This window comes from Condylura cristata, unplaced genomic scaffold, assembly GCF_000260355.1.
Source record: "Condylura cristata isolate star-nosed mole 26May11 unplaced genomic scaffold, ConCri1.0 scaffold00027, whole genome shotgun sequence".
NCBI lineage: Eukaryota > Metazoa > Chordata > Mammalia > Eulipotyphla > Talpidae > Condylura > Condylura cristata.
In genome coordinates this window covers 9318191-9335737 of record NW_004567128.1, presented here as the reverse complement: position 1 = coordinate 9335737, position 17547 = coordinate 9318191, and the positions used below count along the sequence as shown (strand labels likewise).

At 50.3% G+C, this 17547-nt stretch overlaps 1 protein-coding gene across 2 annotated transcripts in view; it reads right to left on the bottom strand.

The window, feature by feature from the left end:
* PHEX (phosphate regulating endopeptidase homolog, X-linked) overlaps positions 1–10030 on the bottom strand; it is a 162415-nt gene extending 152385 nt beyond the window's left edge. The window contains exons 1-2 of one of the 2 annotated variants that reach the window (XM_004689912.2): positions 9709–10030; positions 4811–4879 (exon numbers count right to left, since the gene is read on the bottom strand). In XM_004689912.2, coding sequence (XP_004689969.1) covers positions 4811–4879; positions 9709–9826 — 187 coding nt within the window. In that variant the 5' untranslated portion in view covers positions 9827–10030. The remainder of the gene's footprint in view (positions 1–4810; positions 4880–9708) is intronic. The other variant, XM_012730278.1, reaches the window with a different exon arrangement.
* Between the last annotated feature and the right edge of the window lie 7517 nt (positions 10031–17547).

Below are 17547 nucleotides of genomic sequence, written 5' to 3'. Positions count from 1 at the left end.
GGGAAGGCATCGTGATCCTTTCAGACCAGGTAATCACCCAGCTGAATGCAACTACAAGCATGGGCCTAGGCAACATCAGCAGGGAACCCCCATGGAACCCACACAACTGTGAAATACTAAATTTCTCTCATGTCAGGCCTCTGAGGTTTGTTCCACAGCAAAGGCTACCTGAAATAGAGATCTACGTGTCACCACTAAATACTCAAAAGATATATTTATAATATAACCTCCTCAAGATCTGAAAGGCTGGGTATGATTTCTTGAGAAATGAACTCCTGGAAGCAACCCATATAGGCCCGCAGAGAAGGCTTGGGCCTTCCAGCAGGGACTTTCAGGATATAGAAGGAGAGGGCTGTTGACTTGGCCCCAGAGACTCCTTGCTAGGGGAGCTGCATGGCCAGAGGAGGACAGAGAAGGTCACGGAAAAGGGGGGGGGCAGGGTTTCCTCACTGAGGTCGAAGAGCAGAACTGAGTGTAAGTTAACAGGAAGACACGCCAGACTGAACAACACTTTCCTGCCCTCACAAGCCCTCACACAATTACATATTGAAGAGTCCACAGCGCGTGTTTGTGCATTCCCAAATATGGATCATGGGCTTTAAAAAAAGAAATCTTTCATTACAAACTGAGAAGCTTCCAAAATCCCTAATACTGAGCTCCAGCTCTCTTCCAACTTCCCTACAATCGCTGGCTGCCACTCCAGCACAAAGATGTGCACCAACTGATTCTTTTTAAAGGCAGCCAATATTTTAATGACATTGGAAGGATGACATGCCGGGTCATTTTCATCCTTTAATGAATGCCAGGATACATTTCTGTTTGAAGTAATGAGAATCCAATGAGTTGTCAGCTAAATATGAATGAATTGCCCAAAAAAAGTCTTCTCTGCATACACTTAGACATGCATATTACCACTTGGTTGCATGCATGCTTCCGCCAGGGTTAAGAGTGACACGAGCCCTTTCCCTAGCCTGGACTTTCTATGAAAACTCCAAACAGCTTTTCTTCCTGGGTGAAGCTTCGACAGGATTTCAAATGCCCACCAACTTCAACCCACCACAAATAAAACGGCCAAAAACTGGTTTAGATGTTCGATAAAGTCAAAATGGACTTATTATCTCCCTCTTTGAGAGCTAACACGGTTGTGCCCATCACATTATCGCCAACTACTATTTGACCAGTGTTCATGAATATGCAAATATGCTAGCTAGGACACACAGCGTCTTCATTGCAGTTTCTTTACAGTTTTTCTGGCTGTGCAGCCACAGGAGGAATCTGCTATGTGACAGCTTGGGGCCGAGGATCAGGCAGGATCACTCCACACAACATTTACAGTCACACACCGGAACCCCGCAAGCATTTAGTCACATAAGCAGAGTCTTGGCGCCTTCCCAAATTTCCCCCCGCCGCACCATATATATGGTTTCCGCAGTATCCTCGCAGGTGCCCAGCAAAACTGCAAGGTCAGCCCTGACCTCAGTGTGCTATAGAGGGGGGAGGCATCGCTCACGCCAAATCTGGACGTAAGCCCACCCAGCGGGAAGCCAGTGTCAGCCTCCAGCCGCCCGGTTCATCATTCATCACTTGCAGCCAGGCTCAGGGCTGCATCTCCCGCGGGGAAATGTGACTTTGAGTTGCATGGGGCACAGTGGTCGAGACACCAAGAGCCCGCACCCCTACCCAGAGCCATGGGGCCAACCTGGGAGGCTTGCTGTAATAAAAGAATTCCTATGATGACGGAAATCGGTCACAGACCAGGCTGTTTCCCTCAAGTCCTCGCGTGTGAAGCCAATTACCACGCGCTCACCAACGAGTTGCTCTGGTAGCACAGACCGGCCTGTATTTGGTTTGGTTTAAGATAACTCAGGACTTAAGGGAGGTGCAGGTGATAAATCAAGAAAGGAAGAAGAATGAAATCATTAATAGTGATAAGATGGAGCATGGCCTCCGACTAAGCAACTGCGCTAGTCAGTCTTTTCAGGCAGGAGCACGCCACCTCAGACTCCGGAGCCAGCCCGCTGCGGCTCGGCTCCGACCCAGCAGCACCGCGTAGCTGCAAAGCCTCAGGCGGTTACCTAACTCCTCAGTGCTCTAGTCTGCTCACCGGTAACTTAGGGATGATGAGAGAACCCACAGGAGCTTCACGAGAAATAAGTGAGCAGGTACTTGTCAAGCTCTTGGACAGTTGTCAGGCAGTGTCATCTGAACGGGTTTCCAGACAAAGTACAGGACGGGCATTGAAATTCCGATTGTACATAAATGACTACTTTCGGAGTGTAGGTGCCGACTACTGCTGGGACACACTAGCCCAAAAAAAAAAAAAAAAGAAAGAAAGAAACTGGTGCTGCACGGCTGCAGTTCAGATGTAATTGCGTAGCTGACTGGCCGCAGTCACAAACTTTGCTGTAACAGCCCCACAGGCACGACACTGAAAATCTTGAGGCCAGATATGTTTCTGAGCTCATAGATTTTCAGATTTTCGAAAAGTAACACAACACTTCTTCTACAGATGACAGGATTACTCCACAAAGCCTGGAGTGACACTCCGGAAGCCAGCGCATTACCAAATTGTGTGGGGATCGGCGCACAGTTCCATAGTGGGATAAACAGAGCCTAAAACTGCCTCCCCTAAGACCCAGCTTTGTCGTCACAGGACTCCAGGGAGGTCGCACCCCGTTTTGCCAGCTGAGAGTTCGGCTGCTCTCTGGTGGTGGTGAGGTAGAGCACTGTGGAACTGAATCACTGTCACTATTTTCTTCTAGTCTCACAACCGAATAAAAACTGAGATTCCCATTTTCCAGATGATCCCAGACTGAGGCTTCGGGTGATTCTGCACTCAGGCCCAGATCCTGCGGCCTGTCAGTGGCCAGATCAAGCTTCACGCCACTGTCCACCCTGCCCCCTCATTAGCATACCCTTTCCAGCTTTCCTTCTGTGCGGTCTTCCTCTAGCTGTGATCTTGAAAGAGAGGGCAGAAGAGGAGGACACGGAAAAGAGAAGGAAGGGGAGTTATGGAGAGGAGGCATCTCAGAAGCGTTCGGCACCTGCTCAGAAAAGGCCCAGAAAGCTGACAAGTACTTCCAGCTCCTCAACTTTCCAACACCCACAGACCGCCAGGCCTGCACCCTCCCCACGCCCCACCCGGAGTATAGTGAGCCTCACGTTATGCTACAGAGGACTGTATGGTGGTGAACCTTTTGCTACAGAAAGAGCAAAATCAATACTTTCTTAAACTTCATCAACAGTGAAAATTAAAAACAGAACAGCAAGGCCAAACACCCTTGCTGGCATGAAGCAACCTATTAAATGTCATTCTGTACGTATTACTCCTGTGTTATCATGACTCATAATAAAGTGACAGAACTCATGACGTGGGCCTGACTCCAAAAACTTGTCTGTACTCAAATTATAAATGTGTAAGTTCAAAAATCCCCAAGTTCACACCTGTACTGTCCTCCGCTAGCCCCATGTGGTGCCCAGGCCACGCCAGGTCCCACTCTCCCCACCTCAGGCTGGCAAGAAGGAAGCATCTGGGAATTGCCAAATTGTTCTCACTCTTCCGGGAAGGACACCAAGGGGCAGGATGTTGGGATAAGGGACCTGCAAATCTCGGGCCCTCACACTGAAGAGTAGTCGGAAGCTAGTAGCAGTGGCAAAACTGAGGTAACTTTCAGACTCATCTTTACCTTACGGTACCCAGTGACACACAGTCGAGACATTTCAAGGAAAATCTGACCTATAACATAGACTGGAAGGATCCCGGGGCACTGCTGGGGACAGAGAAGCATGAGGTCACAGAGGACCGGTGCTTAGATACGAATGGGCCAGACCACGGACCAGGAGACTCAGAGAGCTTCCTTCAGAGAAAAGGACTCCACATTCCCCTGAGGCCATAGGGAGGGTCTCCAGTGAGGCCCTGCTGTAACAGGGTGGTCCCTGGGAAAAAGGGAAGTTCCAGGTTCCCTGCCCCACCCAGAAGGAGGGTGGAGATGAGCAGAGAAAAAGAAGAAAAGAGAGAAGGAGAGAATGAAGCAAGATGGAGAAGGAGGAGACCTAAGGAAGCTACATGGAGCAGCAAGCATGTGATGAAGAAACCGGGCTTGTTTCCTGACCCGGGACTGGTTAAGGCAGATGTGGGTGAGATACCTGTAGGGAGGTGACTATGGCAGTGTTCATATTGATTGTGATTTTGCTCTTTTGCTCTCAGATTTGTCTGGCCATTTCTGACCCTTTTCCATGGGTCCGGGCCAGAAGGTGCTTTAGTCTTGTGGCAGGCTTTCAGGCCTTGCTTTGGGCCAGTCCCTTTTGGGTTGACTTTTGCCCACGAGGGGATGGGTCACTTCAGGTGTTTGATTTAGAAGTTATATTCTTTGTGTTCTGTATTGTATATTCACTGTATTAAAGTCCCTTTTCATTCAAGTTTTATATGTTTTGTCTTGTTGCGGCGGATGGCAGAACCCACTTAGAGCAGGCAGGTTTTTGGGGCTTCAGGAGTGCCCCTCTCTCCCCTGTCCTCTAACAGAATTGGGGTGCCCTATAACAGATTTTGTCCTATAACACTGCCAACCCCCAAGCCCCTTCCAGGTCCCTCAGAACTTGGAATACAGCACAGCCGCCTTGTGAGGAAACAAGAAAGGTAGCCCCACGGCTTCACATCCAGACTTGACAGTGAACTGAAAACTTGAATAAAATTGCATTTGGTACTTGGTAAACCTCAAGCAAACAGAACACTAAAAATACTACCTGTTTTTTCTTCCACTCCCCGAGGTACCATAATTATAACCTGACACAGGATGGAAAAGGGACTTACCAGCTTCGATGCACTCTGGCTTCAGGCAATATTCCTGTTTGGCTTGGAGACTTAAGAAACCTTGGCTCACTGAAAAAACAGACCAAAATAAAAAAATTACTGGCGTGCAGTAGGGCACCATCAGGTACCCCCTTCAGGAGCCGCTGCGGAGCATTGGGGTCAGGTGGCCCACTGCGGTCTTCACTGGAAACTCAAAACTCCAGCCGGCGAGGTGGCCCAGAAACAGACTCTGGTCACTAGCTTGATAACTGTGGTAGGACTCTGGGTTCTCTCATAGGGTCACAAGAATGGGGTATAAGTAGATCAAAGCTGCTCAGAGTGGGGGGCCATAGTTAGCCCAGCAGTGGCAACAGCAGCAGGTAGGGAGAAATGCAAATCACTGAACCCTGCCCAGCCCTCCCCCATCCAAGGGTGGGGCCCAGCCATTGTGTTTTAACCAGGCCTCCAGGTGATACTAGGGCGCACTCCAGTTTAAGAGTGACTGGCTAGCTCAGGTCTAATTTCACATACTGCTTACAGCTACCTTCTGATTTTAGAGGTGGGAAAACTAAAACCTATAAGCTATGTCATTTGGAGTCAACACAGTATGGAAGAAGAAAGCTAGAATGTGTGGAGCTCATCTAAACCACCCGCAAATACAGCTAAGGAGGGTTGGGGGAGGGTGAAAAGAGGCCACTCGTCACTGTCACTGCACCTCGGTCACTGAGCAAGAGCCACTATTACTGGCCTACCCCTCACCTCACACATCGTCCTCCACCGGGCTGCCCAGCTACCAGAGCTTCCAACTGTTTCCACCAAAGCAAACACTCAGCGAGATGCAAGAATCTCCTCACTAGCGCCTTCATCTCCCCCATTCTGTTGGTAACATCCCCCAAATATGTGACTGCGGAGAGCCAAGGGTGCCATATTTTACCACGCACCAGCAGACATGTGTGTCTTTCAAAAACACTTTCGGTGGCCAAGAAAGTGGCAGAGGGCACGTTGTGGCTGTTCTTTGCGAGCAGGAAGAAGGAATCATCCGGAGACTTGGCCGAGGGCGGGGAGGTGCTGGGGCTGAGGGGGCTGAGGCCTTTTGGGGCACCCTCAACCAAGACACGGCACCTCATAGCAAACTGGCACCTCGCATTCCGCTAGAGATGAAAGACTGGCAAGGCGCTGGCTTATATCGTTTACTGCCCCACATTCTCGAAGGAGTTCTGCTTTTCCTTTGTTCTTTTCTCTGCTGTCCTCCTTCAAACAGCCTTTTCACCTATGCTACATTGTAGATTCAAGAAAACTGCCAATGGGATCTCTGAGGCCTATTTTCAAAAAAAAAATCTTAGCATAAAGGTGTGTTTTGTTTCCTTTAAAAATGTTCAGTAAAAATAGACATGTACTGGCCCTCCCTGGTGGCGCAGCGGGTTAAAGCACAGCACTAAGAAGCTAAAGCCGCTTCCAAATGAGTTCGATTCCCGCCTGCCCTGGAGGTGCCCACATGGCGCGGCAGACCTCTCCTGACCCGCCCGCTGCTCCCCTCAGCAGTGTACTTCGTCAATCTGCCTGTTCTGCTCCCCACTCTGTCTCTGGTGAAGCCTCTCGCCGCCCCTGAGCCTCTGGCCTGTACCCCAGTTCTGTATGTACAAATAAATAAATCTTTAAAAAACAAATAGACATGTACAGTATAAAGATTAGTGGGATCACTTTGATGAATGTAGCGGGGTGACGGAGCCATGAAAAGAGAGGATCGTCCTTTCGGCCTATGGCTATCTTTACCCAATGTTCATGAATAGCCCTGCAGTAGTGTTTATAATAGAAAAATATACTACATCATAAACAACAATATTTTTATGATTCTGAGCAATACCTTCAGAATGCTAGCCTCCTTTTATTTTAAGGCAATAAAAGGACTGAAGCCTTAGTCTTCTGTGGAAAGTAACTGACTCGAGATTTCTTAAGAAAGCAGAACAAAGATCAGGTATCTTTACCTGACGATAAGTAAAAGGAAGTTGAAATTAAATTAATTGGGCCACAGACCCAACCCCCTCAAGGAAGAGCATTGTATTCAAGGGGAGTCATTATTTAAAATCTTTCAAGTTAAGGGTCAACAAGCCCAAATAATGTGAAAGTATAAGTGAATGGAGCAGATGAAATGGGAGGTGTAAGTGAATGAAGCAAAGACAATTTTACATTCAACAACATATAAAAAATGAAAATGTTACCTTTTACTGGTTAGGCACTCTGAACAAACTGAAAGAGCTGTGTGGTTTCTCATTCTAGAGTTCTCTGTGAGCTCAGAACACAGCGAGTCAGCCACAGATGGAAGGCCCCATTGTGAGGTCAGCAACTACAGCGGGTGTCGAGCCGGCCCTCTGCTACATGGCCCGTGAGCTAACAATGGCTTTGACTATTTTTTTAATGGGGGGGGGGACTTCAAAAGAATATTATTTCACAACAGAAGAAATCATCAAAAATTCAAACTTCAATGCCCATAATCAAAATGTGTGGAACCCTAGCCAGGTCACAGTGTACATATTGTCCATTCTTGCTTTCCTATTGCAAAAGTGTGTGCCAGAAAGCTGAAAATATTCACTCTCCGGCATCCTTTACCAAGAAAAAGTTGCCAACCACTGCATTTGCTAAACAGACTGTGGGGGAAAAGGGGAAAGGAAGGAGAGACATTTTAAACAGTTTTTCAAAGGTAAATAAATAAACCTGCTTATAGGGGCTTGGGTATCCTCCCTCAAATATCAGAAACGGGTTACAGGTATATAGTTAGACCTGACGTCTTCATCGGAGCGCTCTCGTGTCATGGAGATCACACCCACGCCGTGGCAACCTTTCTTACTGTAGCCCAAAATTTAGAAAAGATGTTACCCCAGAGCCCACAATGCAAAGCAGTAAGGAGAGTCGCTAGCTATTACAGATGCATGAGTGAAAGCGAGACAGGCAGAAAGGCAGGCCAAGTCAACCGGCAGGAGCCTGAAGAGACTAGTCTAATCGGAATTTGGCCACTAGTGCACCTGCCTGGCAGGTCCCTGGAGACCTGTGGACCAAGACCTCGCGAGCTGAGGGCAAGGTGGATGTGGAGCCTCGGGGCTAGGCAGCAAGGAAGTGGGGGGAGGAAGGAAGCATGTCTGGAATGGGGGGGGGACATCTGACAAAGCCTAGAATGTGCATTCGCCCTAAAGCCATGTGTGTATACAAGTGAACTCAGCCGAAGCAATGATTCTCAAACTGGTTTGCAAATGAATCACCTGAGTCGCTGGGGAAAATGCAGGCTCCGAATCAGTAGGTTTGGGGTGCAGCCCAGGCTCCCCTGTGCTGCTGATGCTGCTGGCCCAGGCGCGCATTTCAGCGAGCAAAGGAGCTGAGGTTGGGGGTGAGAGCCGGTCAGGGCACAAAGGGATTTGTCCTTTCAGGGCTCACCCCCAGAAAGTTATGTTCCCTCTTTCACTCAGGCCTCCTTACGCATGAAAGCCTTTCCTGCTTGGACGAATTTTACGATGCCCTAAAAATTTCAGAGGTGATTCCAAAGAATCTTCTCTCAAAGAGCAAAGATGGATGGGTTGCCATGGAGAATATACCAGCGAAAAGAATTAGTCTCAAAATGTAATCACAAACTGTGGAATTTCGAAAGGGTTTCAAGCAGCAGTAACATTTTTTTAAGGTACACATTTTTTATAAACTTTTGGATTTCGAAGGTTGGAAGCAGTTACAAAACACAAACAGGCTAACTTGGTCGAAAGCTCCCCCATGGCATGTAGTCCTCTGGCATGCCCGTATCATTTTCCCCCTCATTTTGAATTTCAGAGTAGGACACTTGTCTAAGTCCCAAGTGCTGAGAAATCTGAAAAATGGTTTTCATGAGCCACAGATTCAGTGGTGGGAATAGGAGATTTATCTGTAGCATAAAGCAATCGGCCCATCTAATTTCCTAAATCTCAGCCACAAACAACATGGAAAAAGGTCTGCTTTTAGCAGAGTTTAGCAGTTTTCGACCACACAACCGTCCGTCTTTTAAAGGGTAATGAGCGGTTCTCTGTGGCCAAGGTAAGCAGCCCCGGGCGCCCACATGCCAACAGGAAGCATTTCCAGGCGGGCACAGCCCAAGTGGCCCCTCCAAGCAAGTTGCCCCACCTCACTTTCAAGCTTATGACATAGCCTCGGCTACTATGCCATTAGCTGAGGGGAAAAGAACGCGAGGGTTAACCCCAAGGGCCCGACACACCTACAGTCTGAGACCATCTGCCCCCCTCTCCAAGATGTGTTAACTCTCTTTCACTGGAGGATGCTTTTAGCATCATATTCTCCAAGTACATTCATCCTCACCGAGAGTCATTAAAATAGTTGAATCGCCAGGCCTTGCAATCTTGGGAGGAAAACTCTGTTTTCCTTCCTATTCGTTTTTTTAGGCCGAATAGAAAGGCAGAGCTCTCATTTCACCCCACCAGTCAGTGGATTGGAGAGCAACCCTCTACCCTTAAAGGTGCACGCTAAAGCGTGGTATGTATTTTGTGAGCTGAATTTCATGAGTCACTCTGGCAAACATTCACAAAAATCAAATGGAAAGAAATCCCAGCAAGGTTTTGATCATGACACAAAATCTTTCCTCACCAAATACATGAAAGAGCCTGACATGAATTCATAAACACTCATTTTGCTACATGGAATGCATAAAAACTGCCCAGTGCAAGGGACTCCTCCAGTCACTCAAAGCCACTTTCTGCCCACTTTGCATTCTGGACTAGGCATGTTATTTCAGCCTCCGAAAGAGCAGCTTCTATTCACATTTTTAATCAAAACTAAGGGCGCTTTACCTACTAACAAAACAAGCAGCCCCCCCCCACCTCCTGCCTCAGGAAAAGGTTTGCCAGAATAAAGCACAAGAAAACTTCCCTGGCCTCCAGTGCCCCACTTACCCAGAAAGAGAACGGTGCCCAGCACCAGGGTGCCCCCGACGAACACAGCCAGGGCTATGCGCGTGCCCCGGCTTGCCGTCTTTTCAGTCTCCATGCTGTTCCCCGCTTCTGCTTCCATCGGGAGGGACGTAGAGGCCACGCAAGAAAAAAGGCACTTTTCCGGGCTTGGGGACTGGTCTCAAGAGTCTGTTAGGTGTTGACATCCAAGGTCCCCTCGCTTTTCTACTAGTAACAGCTTAACAAATTCCCTTCTGTTAATGTCCCCTTACTACCCTTTCTCAAATAATTCTTCACAAGTGAAATAGAAGATACTCAAAATATTAGTTGCCTTGGCTCTCCCCCTGACCAGACAAAACAAACAGCGGCCGCTTTATCTTGGTCTCTCTCTCAGCAAAGTCCCCCTCAACCAACTGTTCGGCAGCCTCTTCTCTCAGGCGCTCTGAGTGTGCGTGTTTCACTAGGTTGCCGAACAGATGTTTTAGCTATTTACATGTATAGTCGCTTGGGGAGGAAAAAGAAATTGTCTTTATCAAAACTGGATTCTCGGCAGACGCCCCCAACTCGTGATGAGTTAGGTGGCAGGATTCTCCAGAGTCGCCTCAACAGCTCAGTGAATCCTGGGATCTTTCTACAATCATCGTTCTGCTTGCCTGAATTGTCTTCATCAAAGATGTTCTTGCTGTCTGCGGGTCCCTTTTTAAAGCCTTCTAAGAGTCCCTGGGATATCCTGGAGCATTTTATTTTAGGAACTTTGTGTACGGCAGCGTGAGCCAGAAGCCAGAGCCCGGTGCAGAGCAAAGTAGCAATTAAGGCAACCTACAGAGGCCGCTGGTTTGGGTTGGAACTTTTTTTTTTTTCCAAGAGAAAAAAGGCACTTCCTCTCGTGGGGCTAAGAATTGCACAAAAGATGGGCAAGTGTTCGAACTAAGCTCAGGAGCAACCGTAGCAGACATGGTAGGTTTGGCCTGCATGTTTTGCTGGCACCAGGCTCGCCGCGGCAGCCTTTCTTGGTGTGTGTTTGTGCTGACACAAGGTGCCCGTGCAGACTGCCCAGGATGAGTGAAAAGGCCATTGGTTTCACCTGAAGGACTGCTTAGTGACCGGGTCCTTGGTTTCTTGGGTAACAATTTCTATTGTGAAAATCTGATTTCTTCATGGAGCAGGACAACATAGTCCAATGTTGCTGAAATGATATAGATTTTATTATACAGTGATAGAAGTATCATGAACTCACAGCACAATGACCACCTCCCTGGCTTTGCTTTTCTGGAGGTCACAGGACAGTGGGAGTGGGGGAGGGTAGAGGATGGATGTACATTTAGATGCCAGGAGAGCACTTTTCTCATGCCAAACACATGGCCATGGCCTGGGGGTGTCACTCCAGAGCTCAGTAGAGGCTGGTGAGTCCAGTATAACATGGTCACAAGCTCACAATCCTACCTGGCTACTTGAGATTCTCCCAAGCTGCCTTGGGCCTCTCCCAAGGTTTTAGGCTTAATATATAACAGATCCTACGTTATTTTCTGTTCATTTCATGTGACTCCCAAATCAGAAGAACCCAAGCTTTTGTAGTGATTATGACATCATGGTAAGCTGTAGGTATTACATGCTCTTTGGCTATTGGCATTCATTTTTTGTTCTTATTCCATAGCACATCCTAGCAGACGTTGGCTCTTAGGATGGGATTCTCCCAAGAGTTTGTGGGCTTGACTCCATAGTATTTCTTATCTGAGTGCCTTATCAGGAGTCACATCCACCAAGTTCAATGCTGTAGCCCCAGAGCTCCAGTTCCTGGCCCACAGTAATAGTAGATTAAAGGACTATGAAAATCATGCAAGTTAACCCTAGCCACTTGCTCTTAAAAAGCAGCTTCAGGCCCTCCCTGGTGGTGCAGCGGGTTAAAGCACAGCACTGAGAAGTTAAAGCACTGCACTGAGAAGCTAAAGCCACTTCCGCATGAGTTCGATTCCCGCCTGCCCCAGAGGTGACCACATGGCGTGGCAGACCTCTCCTGACCCGCCCGCTGCTCCCCTCAGCAGTGTACTTCGTCGATCTGCCTGTTCTGTTCCCCGCTCTGTCTCTGATGAAGCCTCTCACCGCCCCTGCACCTCTGGCCTGTACCCCAGTTCTGTGTGTACAAATAAATAAATCTTAAAAAAAAAAAAAAAGCAGCTTCAGGAACCTCAGGCAGCAGTGTCTGGGGTCTTTCCATCTTCCACTTCCTTCTAGATGCTCAAACGATGATGCTTCCCACGCTCTCGCACCCCCGTACCCCACTGCGCTCTCGTGGTTAGCGTAACATACCTGACAGCAAAGGTACTGTTATCTGCTTTGCAAATGAGAACACGGAGCCAAAGGACTGGCAGGGGACAACATGGGGCATCCAGGAAACAAAAGGTTGGTGAAGGGGGGGTCACTGCCTTGCAGTGTGGCTTGACCAGTCTCCCTGTACATAGGGGAGCAGCGGACACCAGGACCCACTGCCTCCTCACTCCTCCCTTCAAATCTCCGCACCTTCTTCCAGCTCCAGACTGAAGTGAAACGGAGGCTGTAGGTTGCCAAGTGGGTCGCCTTCCCTGCGCTTGGTCTGGCCATTCCCCCGACGTAAGGGCTATGGGGACCTGCCCTGTGCACCACTCACCAGGGATTCATTCTCGAACACTCAACTGCTAAGTGAAAAGCCATTCAACCAACGTTCTCCTATTAATTGTATGCTGCACCCCATCTCAAGCTAAGACACGCAAACACTGGAAAAATGGATTAAACAGTGAAAAAAAGTTTGCAAATGTAATAAACAAGTCTCAATATGTTGAAAATACCTTGCTCACATAACGCAATGCTGTGCGGGTTTATTTACTCACCGAAAAGAATAAAGGGAGGCATAGAAGAAAGGCCTCTGGTGAGTTAGTCATTATAAGCAGTGTTCATGGTGGCCCATTTTCTGTATTAATTTTTCAACTTTTTGGGAAACGGATGGTTACCTTGTGCTTAAACTGCACTTAAAAATAAAGCTGTAGCACTGAAAAAAAAAGTTCAGAGCAAAATAAAGTAGTTCAAAGTGCAGAGAAATAATGAGGCCCCACAGCGGACCACAGAAAGGGCTGTGGAGCAGGGCACGTAGGCCAGACCTTGCGCGCCGCCTGGTTTGCACGCAACATTGGATCAAAGTCATGGCCCTTCATTTACGTTTCCTTTATGATTGCTTTCCTGCTACAAGCTCAGAGCTGAGTCGTTTTATGGCCTGAGAAGCTTGAAAGCTTTACTCTCTGGCCTTTCACTGAAAATGCTTCCTCACCCCCAGACTACTCCGTGGAAGATGTTGCTTCCTCACCCCACCCCCAGTCCATGACACAAAGCAAGGCGTTCATCCACACTTAACCCGCGTCTCGAACTCGTCCCATTCTGTCTTTGAATACATACCCTTATGATGGGGACATCAGTCAGTGTGCCTTTGCCTAACACTGTAATGCTGAAACTACAGCATATCATGTAGTGAAGTTAAAATTTGTCAAGAGCTCAGGCCCTCCCTGGTGGCGCAGCAGGTTAAAGCACAGCACTAAGAAGCTAAAGCCGCTTCCACATGAGTTCGATTCCCGCCCGCCCCGGAGGAGACCACATGGTGCGGCAGACCTCTCCTGACCCGCCCGCTGCTCCCCTCAGCAGTGTACTTCGTCGATCTGCCTGTTCTGCTCCCCGCTCTGTCTCTGGTGAAGCCTCTCACCACCACTGTACCTGTGGCCTGTACCCCAGTTCTATATGCATAAATAAATCTAAAAAAAATTGTCAACAGCTCTAACAACTCGCTAACTGAAAGTTTACGCTGCGGGTAAGGCTGTCAATAGCATGGCTGGCACCCACTTAAGAAGTCTAGAACGATCTGGAGTCTGAACTAACTAGAGTCCATCAGTGAGGCAGCACAAATTTCTTAAGACTTCTTCAGATGCCTGGCCCCATGCAAGACCCGGAAGGCAAAGGAGCCATTCTGGAGGTTCTGGACAAGAGACAGAATTTAGTCACGAAAATATGCGACGCCCTTGGCAGCCTGCACACAGTTCACTAAAGTCCAGTGAGTGTCCAGAGAAAGGAAATCCCTGTGCAGTAGGCTTGTTGGGAAGACTTCCAGGAGGACCTGCAAGGAAGGCCAGCTTCAGAGAAAGAAAGAAAAAAATGGCTTCTGGGTGGCAGAAGCAGACATGAAATGTGACTTGTGTGGCCAGTTAGGGCTCTGCCTCGAGCACGCTCAGCTCCCACAAATAATGGAAGCCCGCAACCTCAGGCTGCCTCGGGGACCGAGTGACGACCTAGGGCAAGTCTTTACGCTGGCCGGAGCGCGTGTGCTCGTTATTTGGATGTGCGCAGTCCTCTGTTTCAGGCAGTAAAATCCCGCGTGGGCCACAATTTCAGTGAGCAAGAAGGAAATGATTCAAATCCTGAAAAATGTATTCATCCATCCACTGAGGGTGGAGAGCGGGCAGAAGGGAAGTGAGCAGGGGAGAAGAGCTAAAAGCTCCAACTCAGAGCTGGGGGCTGTGATTTGCTGGCTGGTCCCTCAGACTGGGGGGCGGGGGGGAGTTTCCAGTCCCAGGCCTTCGCTAATGAGGCTCATGACTTACATTATATCGGATCTTTTGAAGCATCTTTCTCAGCTAGGTGTTTATTTCCTTCCACTGATGAGAAACTGAAATTTGTAACTATGGAGTGATTTGCCGAAGGTCACACCGCAGGTATTTGTCTTAAGGGTGAGGAATTTCAAATTCCATCCTTTCCTCTCTGCCAGGTCACTAGATAAGTTTGCTTATCTGTGGCAGCTAATTAGCGAAGGTAGGTGTAGCATGTCAAAATGACACTGGGCCCCAGGAAAAGCCATCAACTATGCTTCCTCTAATTATCTCATTGAGAAGAGACTAATCATCAGGTTTATTTCCTTAACTGGACAGAGACCATCACTTACTATGAGGGAGGGGACCGGTGTTCAGCAGTTGGCCTGCACTCCTACCTGAGTGCCAGAGGACAAAGCCCCCCCAACCCTGGACTCCTCGACACCCCCCTCCAGATGCCCCCCTTCTCCAACAGCCGTGCTTCCCAGAGGGGGACACGTCCCCCCACCTCGGCGGCCTCCACAGCCATGTGATCAAGATGCTTCGGGCCCCTCCCCTTCAGGCTAGCTGTGCACCCAGACCACCCCAAGCAGCTTCACGCTGCACCAGGTCACGAACCGCATGGACAGCCCTTCCCCACCTCCTGTACACACGCCCATGGGCTGGGTGGCGGGGGACCAGCAGTCCCCCAGCACCACCAGCTCAGGGAGCCCTTTGACCCCATCACCGAGGACCCGCAGGACAGCTACAAGCCCCTGAGCAGCGCAAGCCCAACCTCCACCCCTCCAACCTGCAGGGCGGCGACGCCCCGGACCCCAACTCCGCGCCCTCGAGAAGGCAGGCCCGGTGCTACCTGGGCGGCAACCTGGCGCCTCGGAGCCTGGCCCAACGGCGGCTTCCTCCTCGACAAGCCTGTGTCGTGTGGCCCCTGCCGCTGGCCTCCTGCGCGGCGGCGACCGGCCCACCGCCCAGGCAGCTGGCGCAGGGGGGCCGGTGTGGCGCCACGGGGAGGACCACCTGCGCGGCATGCCCGCAGATGGGTGCGCAAGGTGTTGCCCGCTTCTGCCATCCCGACCCAGGCTGAAGCGCTCTCGCGTCTAAAGTCGCCGAGTCCGAGTCCGCGCAACCCTGCGCGTCCAGCCCGCGCTCTCCGAGGGCGAGGGCGCAAGCACGTGCGTCCGCGCCGCAACTGGGCAGGCGCCAGTGTCCGAGGCGCTCGGAGCCCGAGGGCCGTGCACGTGGGCTGTGCACGTGGCGGCTGCGCGCGTCTTCTCAGGCCAACGTGGAGCACCTGGGCCCTTGCAGGCGGGGCTGGGCAGGGGCGGGGGCCGCGTGACGCTGCTCGTGGAGCTACAGCAGCCGCTGGAGCCGAGCCGGGCCGGGCCGTCGAGGACCTCGTGCCCGCCGGGAGCTGAAGCCCCGGCCCGCACCTGCCAGCGCCGCCAGCGCCTCTGCCTCCCAATGCACCGACAGCCCCGGAGGTTCGCCCAGGGCGGCCGAACCTTAGCCTCCCTGTGGAAACACCTGCGCCCCAGTCGTGTTTATTTCTGTGACAGCTGAGATGTTGCTGACACTGAGATAAACGTGGGCTTTGACCCGAAGAACAGGTTTTTTGGTTAGGGAACAAAAATGGCCATCCCCGTGACTGATTTGCTGTGCTGGTACTTGAAAATGCGGAGGCAGCGCTACACTGGAGGCGACCCAGCCGACGGTGCCTGTTCACTTGCAGCGCAAGAAGGGATTTCGCTCCGTGAATGTCTCACCTCCGCGGCCATACAGCTACTGTGTCCTCACTGGAGAGTGTGTACATTCTCATCAGTCCTCTGTAGCAGTCCTCTGAGAGAGAATTTTGCTGTATTTTACACATTAGTCACTGACGCTGGCAAAGGAGAAGTCATATTCCCAAGGTCACATGATGAGTCTCCAGGAATCAGTTAGCCACAATGGGGCAGTCCCTCCTTGGACCCACAAAGGCTTAAGATATCCAAGAATCACAAATAAAGACCAAAAAAAAGATTACTGCCTCTCTGAAAGCTTGAAGACCTTCTCCAAAGCGCTCTGTTGCACAGCGCTGTTGAGAATGTAGTAACTACTCATCCAACCGGCAGCTTACAGGATACATCCTCAGGCGGACCAGACTCGCCCTGACCAATCAGTTAGAAGGGACACAAGGATATAGAAGTTTGTATGCCCTTGCTCAAATACAGCCAGTTCTGAGATGTTCTGAAGCAAGAAGCAGAGCAGGGCGTTGCCCATATTTGAGTGGTCAGGCAGGAGAATCTAGGAGGCTGGTTAAAACAAGATGGCGGGGCTGTGGCCTCGGGATGTCTGACTCAGTGGGTCTGGGACAGTCTAAAATTCACAGTTCTCACAAGCTCCCAGCTAATGTTAACACTGCTGGTCTCAGAATCACCTTTTAAGAACCACTGGTTTAGAGAAACTGTGGAATCTCTTTATGATCTAGTGAGGTGAACTAAAGGACTAATAAAGCTAAACAAACTGATGTTGTGATGACATCCAAAAGCTTTAAGTATTGTGTGGTGCTGGACAGGGAGGGGCTGGGGCTAGTTTCAGTAGCTCCTGCCCTGTGAGACTGTGAGGGTTTTTGTTAACCTTTGTGAAATAGAGCACAGGCTCTGGATGGCGAACTGCAGTTCCAAATGCCGCGGGAACTTGAAATCGAGAAGTGACTCACACACAGGGCCGGGAGCAAGGCCACAGCATACCTCCGGGGCCACCCAGGAAGGTCAAGGCAGAGTGCAGGACGTGCAAGGAGAGGCAGAACCTGGGGCTCGTGCCTTTTCCGGGTCCTAATAGAACGCTTTGGGGGTCCCAGGCCAAGGCCAGATTGGTCAATTCAAACCAAAAAGAACAGGGCGTAGGTGAGCTCCAGTGGGGATGCAGGGGGAGGCCTGAGAGGCAGGAGAGACTGCTGGCCACAGGGGCCGCGAGGGAAGTGGCGCTGGTCACTTGGCAACGCCTGTGGCCTGAGGCCTGCTATCTGAGCATGCCCCGGCTCCCGCACTGGTGTGAGAGGGCTAGCGTCAGTGTAGGCCCCCACAGGCCGCCTGACTAAACAAAATGGCAGCTTAGCTAAGCTGCCGACACAGGCACTACCTCTTCCCCCAGCTCTGAAGCAGGCCAGGAGAGGGACTGGAGCTGGGGTGGGGGGAAGGCTGGGAAGCTAAGTAAGCAGGCATTTCAGTATTTCACAGCAGCTGCAGCCACACGGGTAGAAATG